Raw genomic sequence first — 12,250 nt, 5'->3', positions numbered from 1 at the left:
AGGATGACCTAGACACAACAATGTGCGCATTATTGGATTCCCAGAGGGTGCAGAAGGTACGTACCCTATGACTTTCTTCGAAGTCTGGTGCACCCAAGGGCCACTCCCCTCACTTCACTGTTTAGAGGGCTCATCGGGTTCCTGCCCAGCGATGCCCATCAGGATCCCATACCAGGCTAATCACAGTGAAAATACTGAGCTTTAGAGACACGCACATCATCTTACACACCACAGAGACAGGCAACATAAACCACAAGAACACACAGGTCCTCATTTTCCCAGATTACACCATCCCAGTCAGACCTCTTTCTACAACTTGAAACGCCAGTTGGTAGACACTGGAATCAAATACTCATTGCTGTTCTCTACAAGTCTAAATAAAGGTGATTGTGAACCAGCATACATACTGTATCACATAATCTACTGATGTATAGGACTGCGTAGATCGAACAAAGCACACAGCACCTGGCACAGGAGAAGGTTCCTCTTAAGCCCAAGGGCCCCCGCCTGGAGGCTCCACTTCCGGTACACCTTTGTCAGCGCAGTAATGACGAATAAGGACAGAGACCCTGACTGCTGCATCTTAACTGAGTACCATGGATTTGCCTCGCTCTACCGATAACTCTAACGCCACCTCTGATAAAGAATTTGGCGCACTGAATCTGTGATTCCTCTCAGTGATGTCACAGGGAACTGAGGACATAATATACCTATACGTGCTACTTACCTTTTCACCTTGATGACAGAATGGAGCGCGCTCCAGTAGCAGTACAGCGCCAGATGATCTATTCCCTCCCTTGTGACCCTGCTTTTCATGCGAGTAACCGGGGTGCGCTGTTCTTGAGGGCAGTGCTACCTCTTAGCTGGATACAAGTGTGTATATTTCCTTTTCACCTTGGCCCCCTTTCTGCATTTTCATGGCTGAGGACACTGCTAGTTGTTGGTAGACTGACAAGGGCTCATATGCTCTCACTCACATCATGCTTTCACAATGTAGGATCCTAATGGACTGCCACATCAACCCTTACCTGGTCAGTCCCTGCTGTCCTCCCTTTCAAATGCCGACCTCCGCGGTCTACAGTTCTACAACCTACAGGTTTATCAACAACTTTATACAGTTTGGGCAGGAAGAGGTTACACTGCCACCGTGGGTGTGGGAGTTAGCTCACTTTTTCAGACAAGCCTGATCTCTAATATGTCATGCTGGGTGTTGCTGGGTTGTACTGAATGATATCCCTGAGCCCTCCTCCCCCTTACATTTAGTCCCGAATGCCAGTCCCCCACTTCCACACTCAACCATAATATTCCATGCCATGAAATGCTACTCTATACCTTCAACACAGCATTGCTGTTAGAAATGGGGTCTCTAGTTGGCAGTCGGATTGCACCCTGTCCAAATAGGGACCCTCACTCTAGTCAGGATAAGGGAGATACCCAGCTCAGATAACCCCTGCTCACCTCATTGGTAGCTTGGCACGAGCAGTCAGGCTTATCTCAGAAGCAATGTGTAAAGCATTTGCACATAACTAACAGTAATACAGGGAAAACACTACAAAGGGACACCACACCAGTTTTAGAAAAATAGCCAATATTTATCTGTGTAAAACAAGACCGAAATAAAAAATTCAAAAAACATACAATAATAAAGTTATGACTTTGCAAGAATTAATTCTTTGAAGTTGATAGCTCCGTCTGGGGCTATCACAGTGTCATGAACAACAAATCCAACAGTTCAGGCCAGCCACAGCATCGCGGTGCAGCTATGGTTTCGGGAAGACCCGCAAACAATACCTTGGAAATGTAGGGCGTTGTGATCCTTGCGATGAGCTCCAGAGTGCGGCGTCGGTTCCGGAGGTCAGTGCAAGTGTTGTCAGGCACTTGAAGTCACACACATTGCAGATCGAACTCTGGGCTGATGACGAAGTCAGGAGGGCTGGCTTTGATGGTGTTGGGGCTGCGGTGCGACGTGCGGTGCCCACAGGTCACAGGTCACAGTGCAGGCAGCAGCTCAGTGACTGCGTCCGTGAGACCAAGGCTGCGGTGTGAAGCGGGGCAGTGCGACGTGCAGTGTCTCCAGGTCATGGTTCAGGCAGCAGCAGCGGTGTTGATGCTGAAGCATTGTCATTGGTAGGCCCAAGGAGGTGGTGCGGCACGGGGCAGGCATCGTGCGACACCCACGGGTCGCAGTGCAGACAGGGACATCTGAAATTGATGTTGGGGTCGATGGCGCTGGCGTCGGTGGGAAGGGGCGGTGCGCCATGTACCTCACACGCAGTGTCCTGAAGCCACGGTGCAGGCAGTGGAGTCGGTGTCAGCACGGAGCAGGACGGGATGCCAAGGCTGAGGCGTGAGCAATACGATGCGGTGTGCGGGGCCTACGGTACAAGCAGTGGCTCGGTGACGACGCAAGGTGGCAGCGGTGGTGGCACCAGGGTTGCGGTGCAACGTTGGGCACAGCTCCATGCAGCGCCAACTCACGGTGCAGGCAGCGGCATCACTGACGGAGTTGTGGTGGTTTTTCTTCAGTTGTAGTACAAAACACACAGTTCCCAGTGGTGTAGGCAGATGAGGCTGAAGTCTTTGATGTCCCTGAGACTTCCAACCGGAGGAAAGCTCTACGTCAAGCCCTTGGAGATACTTCACAAGCAGGATACACAGCAAAGTCCAGTCTTTGCCCTCTTTAAGGCAGAAGCATCAACTGCAGGCCAACCCAGCGAAGCACACACAGAAAAGGGGCAGTACTCCTCCTTCAGCTTTTCTCCTTGGGAGAGGCTCCTTTTGATCCAGAAGTGTCGAAAAATCTGGGGTTTTGCGTCCACTACTTACACCCCTTTCTGCCTTTGAAGTAGGCAAATGTCAAAAGGAAACTCTCTGTTTTTGACAAGATCCTATCTTGCCTAGGCCTGGCCCAGATACACACCAGGGGGTTGGAGGGAATTCACAATAGCCCAACTGTTAGTCTGACCCAGACGTGGAATACACAAGCAGGCAGAGACAGAGAATGGTCCAAGCAAGAAAATGCCCTCTTTCTAAAAGTGGCATTTTCAAACTGACAATCTAAAAACCAACTTTACCAAAAGGTGCATTTTTAAATTGTGAGTTCAGAGAACCCCAAACTCCATATCTCTATCTACTCTCAATGGGAAATTGCACTTTAAAGATATTTAAAGGCAGTCCCCATGTTAAACTATGAGAGAGATAGGCCTTGCAACAGTGACAACCGAATTTAGCAGCATGTCACTGTCAGGACACTTAAAACACATAAGTACATGGCCTACCTTTAACATACACTGCACCCTGCCCATGGGGCTACCCATGACCGATCTTAAGGGTGACTTACATGTAGTAAAAGGGAAGGTTTGGGCCCGGCAAGTGGGTACAATTGCCAGGTCGAATTGGCAGTTTAAAACTGCACACACAGACTCTGTAGTGGCAGGTCTGAAACATGTTCACATGGCTACTCATGTGGGTGGCACAATCAGTGCTGCAGGCACACTAGTAGTATTTGAATTACAGGCCCTGGGCACACAGAGTGCACTTTACTAGGGATGTATGAGTAAATCAAATATGCCAATGATGGATAAACCAATCACCAATACAGTTTACATAGGGAGCACTTGCACTTTAGCACTGATCAGCAGTGCGCAGAGACAATAAACCAGCAAAAACAGAGTCCAGCATGCCATCAAAACAGGAGGTCAGAAGGCAAAAATGTGGGGAAACGCGCCAAAAGATGCCAGGTCTAACAATTGCCTTTTTACAAGAGACGCAACTTGGTGGGTTGGGGGGGGGGGGAATCTTATACTTCAGAAAGGGTGGAAGGGGCAATGTTACTGCACAGGTCACCCAGGATATGCCAGAGTGGTGCTTATCTGTATAAGGCCGATGGTCCTCCTAAAGTGCACTGAAACTGTAGCGGACACAGGGGGAGGTGACACGTACTTGTAGATGGAGTTTTGAATGGGGCAGCAGTTTTATTGGGCAGTATATACTCCCTAAACGTAGGTAAATCTTAGTTCCTCACGGAATTATCAGCTCAACCAGTCTAATGGATGGTTCAACCTCCCCTGGATCCTCAGGGGTGATTTAAAAGTTTCTTAGATCCCTTGCTTGGCTCATTCCCCTCTGAACACCCACAACCCGTACTGCCGCTCACCTATCACAATGGTTAACACACTAGTGGTTATAGGTGAAACTCCCATCTGTAAAAACCCCAGGCCTCTATGGGTTACTGAATGAGTTTTATAAAACCTAGGCAGAGCACTGGTCCCGAAATTGGTGGCATTGTACAGCTCTGCTCTTATGGCCAGCTGATTACCACAATCCATGCGTACAGCTCTACTGTTTTCCCTCCTAAAGCCAAGGTATGACCCATTCAAAGCTACCTCTTACAGGCCCTTGGCCATGCTAGACAATGACTATAAGACAGTCAGCGAAATCCTAGCAATGCGGCTACTGGAACTTATGCCTCTTCTGGTTCAACCTGACCAAAACTGTTCCATACCCGGCACATCCACTTCCCTTAACCTACGAAAACTGCACAGGCTTCAAGTAGAGGCACCGCATGCTGGCCCTTTTCAGCTTGTTTAGTACTAGACTTAAAGAACGCTTTCGACATGCTGGACAGAGAATACCTGTTTATTGTCCTTCATACGATGGGCCTAGGAGATAAGATGTTGAATTTCATAAAGTTTATATATTCTGAGCCGTCAGCTAAGGTTAAAGTTTGTCATTTGATGGCTGACTCCTTTACTGTCTGCTGTGGTGCACACCAGGGGTGCCCTCTTATTTTTTTGCACTGGCAATCGAGCTCCTCATGCATTACCTTCATCAAACAAGAAGAATCTGTGGCACACCACTCAATGGTGAGACGCAGGCAGTCTCCCTTGATGCAGATGATGTCTTGATATAAATCAAATACTTCCGCAGTTGTATAAGTGACATCACAGACATCCTGAGAGCTTTCAAGGCTGGCTCGAGATTCTGGGTCAACTGTATGAGGACATGTGCACAAGGTCACAGTTTCTGCATGTAGTACCTATGCACAGCATCACTGTCCTTAAACTTGGCACACCTGCACATGATAATTTTCTATACAGGGCACATGTGTACAGGACTGATGGTTATATGTTGGGCATATGTGCAAAGGGTTACTGATTATACATGAGATGTGCAAATGAAGCCACTGCCAACACTTGGGTATGAGTGAACAAGGGCACACACTGATGGAGCAGATTTGCTTAGTGTTACTGAAAACAGAGTATGGAGCTCCTCTGTCCCCATGCTCTCAAGGTTAGTTTCTACATAAAAAACTGTCCCTGGAATGCACACACTGTTACTCCCTCTACATAGAGTATGTGTACATAGGGTCCCTATTTCTACAAAAGGCATTTGCATTAGGGGCAATGTCTCTATGGGGGCACAAGTGAACACAACCATTGTGTATACAAGGGACTTTTGTGCAAGGGTCTCAGCCAAGAACGGAGCTAAGCAGGTACACTGACCATGCAGGACAAATGCACAAAGTCAGAGTAAGCCTAGCACATGTGCGGCATGTCATTATATACAGTTGTAAATGTTCAACAGTTCACTGTCACAACAGATCACTGAGTCACTGCCCATGTATCACTTGTGTGCACAAGGTCTCTACCTCAACAAGCAACAGTTGTGAACATGCTCATTACTGATACTCTGCATACTTGTCCACTATCTCATTGTATACATAAGGGACACCTGGGCATAGTATCTCTGAGTACATGCGGCAAATATGCAGAAGGTAACTGAGAATAAATATAAAATAGACATTGGCAAAGCCAAAAGGTCTTGCTACTTGCTGCAATCTGCATTTTTGTGATGAAAGCTGCAGTGTCTTACATTTCTGCTAGAGGTTCCTGAAGTTAGATGCAAGTCTTTGCTTTGGCAAACTGCAGTATCTCAGGGGTTACAGGAGAGAGATCTCGAGTCAGACACAAATGCATGATGTAGCAGACTGACTGTAATTTTGAAAAATGTAGATGTCAATGTCTCTTTCTTACAGGAAGCTGGACATGTCCCCAGACTACTGTGGGCAAAATAGGTCAGAAAATGTTATTACCTAAATATACTTTACAAAACTTTCATTGCATTGGAGTTAATAAAACAAAATCTATAATCAACACACAGAACAATATTTGGGACAGGATAGATCTGTCAGTCGATATTCTGACATGCAACCATCGTTAATGTACAAAAAGATAAACTATAATCCCAAAGGAGGATGTGGCGATAGTACATGTTCATTTTGCCTAAACCGACAAGATCCCTTAATCAGGCCGATCAAGATGTTCTTCTGATATAAATTAAGGGAGTGGGTGTTTCCTCTACAACGTCAAGAAGTCTTTATTAAAAGTATTGCAATAAATAGGCCTTTCACACAGTCTGCAAAGCCTTAATAAAATATAAATCGTGAAAGGAGAGTCCCCACTTATCATGGGAGAGCTCACTAAAAAACATATTTTTGGACTTCAACCACAAAACGAAGGTGCACCGACCGGAGAAACTTATCAAACAACACAAGCTATGTCAAGTGCAAACTTTGTCAAATTTACCATATATCAAAGGTGAAAGTTAAAACATCACACACTCCTATTTTGAACCCACACAATAAAAAGTATGCCTTATGATTTCTCAATGGAGAGTACTCACTTTACATTACATTAATAAAATGCATTTCCTTGATTTAGTGTGTTCTCCTTTTTTTAAACTTCAGTATAAGAGAAAGAAAATACGGGAGTACCACTAATCAACTGAGCACCACTGGCTTACCACCTTTCCCCAACCAGTATCATGGCAGAACACTTACCTTGCCGTCCCTGGATATACCATTCAGCCTTGTGTACCTGCCAGTGCTACTTTAAGCAGGTGATGTCAAAAGCCATTCACAAAAGTTGATCTATAAATATAGCTGTGCTGATATCTTCACTTTGTCAAAATAATGACAAAACGTGAATAGTACAAATGGGCTCATAGAGACAGTCAGAAACTGAGCATGTAGATTCACAAACTGTAATTGGTAATTCAATTTTTGATATAGCATTCTTTCTAGAAGGGTTTTGGTGGGGTGGAATATGGTGTAATAAAATACACCCACCATCACTGCCTGGTATTTTTGTGAGGTGGCCTGGGCAACTTTGGTTACTTAAATGAGTTTTAGTTATGCAGCAGAGCTGTATTATTTGCTTCGTGCATTATTGTAAACCACCCAGGACATTGGAGACAAAATACAGTGCTTATATAAGCATAGTGAATGCATTACGTAATAAAACATTTTTCTACACAACCACCATTAACATACAGACAGACAAACTAGCCTCTGGATTACGAAAATTCATAATTAAATATTAATTAAAGAATGGGTGATTTGGAGAGTGGAGATCGGAAAGCAAAGCTAGGACTTCGCTTAAGGTGAGGCATTCACCAATTTATGTTGGTGGGATCCAGGACAATTGAGTCCGTTAATCTGTGTTATTTTTAATAAATCAATCAATAGGAATTATGTAATCTCGGTGATTGTGCGCATTTGAGAATGCCTGCATTTGCATGCATTAGCATCATACCGTTAAAGCTAAAACCTATTGGTACTATATCCTCACACATACCAGTTATAACTTAGTTTATTATTGTGCTATACATTGACAATCAAAAATGCAATAGTGTTACAAAACCCGCATCCTTTGTCAATCTGTCAATTCAAATGTATTTCTAACATGCACTGCCAACGACAACAGATTCGGCTTAAAACTGCAAATGCAAGTCAAACTTATTTGTTTTAGCAGTGCTGTTTATAATTCGGGCGCCAATAAGGCGAATTCTTAGATAAAATGATGTGTTATATAAACTGATTGTGACTTTCTGGTGTTTCTTTTTTACCTAACAGTAGGCTTCCTGTATAAATATGTGCGATAATCACTACCTACTGTGGTTGTTAAAGGCATATAAAGTAATTTGTTCATATAATTTTAAAACTTAATACACTAATATCTAAATTAAACCTATGTTTTTAAGGCAGAAGGTGCTCGGTTTGTAAGCCAAAGAAGGCTTTGACAGCTCTCTCCTTCTAAAACCTTCCTCCACTTCAATGGAAGATAACTGAGAAATTAAATGCTCCTGGTACTATACTTAAAACTCATTTGTAGCTGTTTCCTGTTTCGTATCTGCCATGTTTGCAACTGTGCTATGCCACAAAATGCCAGTGGGCTAAAGGAAGGTTTGCTGCAACTCTTGGTATATTCAATTTACAAATGAGGAATTTGGAAACCCGTAACAAATCCTCGTCCCACTTGTCTTTTTTGACACCTGCTAAGAACACCAATAACTGGAACACGAGCACGGGATGTTATCACTTTCTACACGGAGCACCTTACCTTCACTAAAGGTTGCTGGAACATCTCTCGTTCAGTCGCCTTGCTGTATTTATCCTAACCAAGTTTATTACCAGTGTCTGGGGTGTGACTGTTTGGGTGAGGAGTACGGCTCAGACCCTATCGCACAGCTCACTCCCTGTGACCGGGCCCAGCAAGAACAAAAGACAACTCCGTTTGTTTCCTATTGCGCATGCCCAAAACAGGAATAGCGGTTCCGCGCGCATGCTCAAAAAGGGACGCCAGGATGTTCCGAGCATGGTTTTAAGAACAGAGCGAGGCAATAAACATGAAACAAGCATTGGCAAAATCAATAGGACTCGCCTAATCGAGCTCCATTGGTGCCTGCGTGCTAGCATTTTAGAAGAGGAAAGTGGGCGATTTAAAAAATAATAACCGGGAGAATGTATTTCTACCATTGACTTCTATTGATGCAGAGGCAAGTTCAGGCTGGAGACAAACAATATAAAGCCATTTGTGGCTTCAAAAATCGGGAGTCTCTCGCCTGAATTGGGCCCATTAGTATGTATGATTGGTGGTGTTAATGTTTTTCAGCCATGTTGTACAGCAGCCTAACTGCTGTGTAGCATGGCTGAAAGTGTAAAAAAATGTTAATAGGTAGTCCATGCTGGATGTGTCACTGCGCTTTTTTTGTTTTACTTTCAACCATTATGCATAGCAACTATGCAGCTTTACAAAATGGCTTAGAAATCATTGAAAGGCCACATAGTAGAGCTTTGCCAATGTTTTCTTAGTTGTGTTGTATAGCTGCATGGTGCTGTGCAACATGGTTGAAGGTAAAAGAAATAAAAAAAAAAACAAGCATTTACAATGCAAAAGATGTTCATTCTGAATTTTACTAATGAATAGTCATGTATCCTGAAAGTTGAATTTGCATAGAAAATGAGTTAACATGGAGAAATAATACACCCATTTCAAACTGCGCCTACTTGAGTGGCCGCCAATATTCACAAAGTGTACTTATTAACAGCTTATTAATGTAAAATGTTGAGTTTATGTTTGGATTTATGTAGTAGTATGTCATACTTAAGGTTATGTATCATGTGTTTGCTTTATTAATCATAGACCTTAATTTAGCGAGGTCTTGGACCTAGTTGCACAGCCTTGTATCAAGCTGCATTTCTTAGGCGAACTATAAAATGGCTGCTTAGAGAATTAAATTGTGATTTTCCACAGAGTTGACTAAATGCTAGTAACTGAAATTCTTTCTCATGAGAACTGCTTGCTAGAATATGCTGTACTAGCCAGGGAAACATTGTATAACTTTGTGTGTGTAAAGAGGACCTTCCCAGGAGCAGACAATGGATGCACTGACTTGAGTACAAGCTGATACAATACTGATCCTGACAAGCCCAACAATGGGAACAGGAGAAAAAGAGACAATCATCGACATGTGAACCGGGTACTAGCAAATTCTTAGATTTAGGGTTCTACTTTCATTGGACTAAATGTAAACGTACAATTCTTTGACCAATGGCAACTTGGGAAGAAGTTTTAGGAAATTTAACTTAGCCAGACTGCACCAAGAGGAGAGAGCCTAATCTCCCCATTCTTCTAGAGCGTTTAGTTATTATTCTTTTCCGAAGTGCATGAAGAGACTTTACTTTTCCTGAACTTTAATGCTAAATTCCGATGCCTTGCTGACCGAACTGATGTCCAATTGATGAAGACTGTCACAGCTTGCTGAACCATACTAAGGCTAGGTATAAGACAATGTTACTGATTGTTATGCCTATTTGCTTTTGTCCCTAGGTACCAACCACTATTTTGATAGAGCCATAGTTAGTTGTTTTTCCAAATTTGTGTTGACAATTTTTTTTGCATGAAGTCTAAACATGTTATTCTTATCTGAAGGTTAGCTAGGGAACTCACTGATGATGCTCCCTACATGTAATAACAGTTGATGTATTTTCTTTGCTGAATCTAAATGTATGTAATTTCTTTTCCACAGTTATTCTTGCTATTGATTTATAGAATGCGTAGTGGTCCAAGCCTTGATTAAATTGCGATTCTTTAGGAGATTTGGTCAGCCAGTATTGTTTCTGTATGCTTGCCATTTGATTTTGAAACTAAGTTACGTGAGTTTAGCATTGTTATTATAGGGAAATAAACATTCTAATTATAACATAAAGGTGGGTTATTCATGGCCGAGAGGTCGTGGTTTGTGGAAAATACCAACTCCTATTGATTATTGATGTCATTTATTGCTACTGCTATTGATTTGTATTGGTACAGGGTTACATGGTGGGAACTGCTCGAAGCGCAGTCAAAAGGTCCATCAACCTACAAACACGTCCCTTTATAAATTAACCAAATAAGGTCAGATGCGCTAACAGAGATGGTTGCAGAGTTTGATGGTTTGTCTCCTTAAGAGCCAATCAGAAAGGCCAGGTACATGGTCAGTCTCCTTAAGAGCCCATCTGAAGCGTATTTGACCCCAGAAATAGTAGGTGAGGAATAACAGGTTCTCCCAGAAATGGTAGTGGGTAAGAGTTAGTCTCCTACAAAGTGAAAAGTAATTTACAGATTTGGTTAGAGAAATTGGTGAATGTTTGGATTTTTCAGATTTGATGATACAAAGTGGTAACAAAATGTGCCCCTAAGCAATTAGAATGACTTTCCCAGAACCTTGGAGCTTGCCAATGATTGTTTGAGGATGTTCCTGGCGTTCTAGTGACAGTGTGAATGAAATAGGTTTTGCGCTTGTACAGCTTATGCAAATCACAGGTGAACGGTGATGTTTGTGAGGGTTTGGGGAGTTTGCGTACTCCAAATGAAGTTGTAGAAGGAGTTTGCGTATTCCAAAGTGTGAGAGTAGGGAAGACATCTAACTGTACACATCTGTGGTGCTTTGTACTAAAAAAATAAATTGTCCTTGTGGTTGTTGGTATACGGACCCTGCAGGAGTATATTGAAAAGCCTCCGGAGTATATTGAAAAGTGTATGGGACACTTGGTTTTTGTTGTAATTTGTCTGGTTTAATAAGTTGATCGGACGTGGTCAACAAGTCAGACTGTGAGTCAAGGTGAGTGAAATAATTTTTTCAACTGAGATCTGGCGAGTCCTGTGTGCTGTATGATTTGAAACCTCTTGCGAGGCCAGCACAGTTCGAGGCATTAGCAATCTGGTAATTAGTAGCTAGACATCAACAGCAACAGGAGTTTGAGAGGAGGATGAGAGAGGCTGTGAAAACACTAGCGCAGGCTAGATGGGACAGTGAGCAGAGGTTTTGGAGAACAGAGATTTTACCAGGGATTAAGTTGTTTCCTGCAGTTACACAGGACAATGAGAGAGAAGGAAGGAAAGCCATCAGAAAGACAAACAGAATCCCTTCTGAGAGTAGGGAGTCGAGATCAAAGGTGTCTAGGAGATCCTTAACACTTGAGAAAAAGTCGGATGATGACGAGTTTATTTTACAGTGTAGGAGGCTGGCCTAGTTTATAGTGGGCACCTGATGGTACTTACACCTTGTGCCAGGTCCAGTTATCCCTTATTAGTAGTGTTCTAGCAGCTTAGGCTGATAGAGGTAGATATAGCAGAGCAGCTTAGGCTGAACTAGGAGACATGCAAAGCTCCTACTATACCAGTTATATCATATAGCACTATATCATAAGAATCACAATACTCAGAGTTACTAAAAATAAAGGTACTTTTATTTTAGTGACAATGTGCCAAAACTATCTCAGAGGATATACTCCCTTAGGATGTAGGTAAAATACACAAAATATAACACAAACCAAAATCAGGTAAGTAAACAGTTAAAAAAGTAGTGCAAACACTGTAGAATACAATAGGATGCAATAGGCCTAAGGGCAACACAAAACATATAC

At 43.0% G+C, this 12,250-nt stretch overlaps 1 protein-coding gene across 2 annotated transcripts in view; it reads right to left on the bottom strand.

Moving 5' to 3' along the window:
* The window catches only part of LOC138300157 (zinc finger protein 684-like), a 149,017-nt gene extending 140,443 nt beyond the window's left edge, over nucleotides 1-8,574 (bottom strand). The window contains exon 1 of one of the 2 annotated variants that reach the window (XM_069239115.1): nucleotides 8,403-8,574. In XM_069239115.1, the coding sequence (XP_069095216.1) occupies nucleotides 8,403-8,426 (24 nt within the window). In that variant the 5' untranslated portion in view covers nucleotides 8,427-8,574. The remainder of the gene's footprint in view (nucleotides 1-8,402) is intronic. The other variant, XM_069239117.1, reaches the window with a different exon arrangement.
* Between the last annotated feature and the right edge of the window lie 3,676 nt (nucleotides 8,575-12,250).

Source organism: Pleurodeles waltl, chromosome 6 (genome assembly GCF_031143425.1).
Source record: "Pleurodeles waltl isolate 20211129_DDA chromosome 6, aPleWal1.hap1.20221129, whole genome shotgun sequence".
Classification (NCBI taxonomy): Eukaryota; Metazoa; Chordata; class Amphibia; order Caudata; family Salamandridae; genus Pleurodeles; species Pleurodeles waltl.
This window is presented reverse-complemented; position numbering and strand designations above follow the sequence as displayed.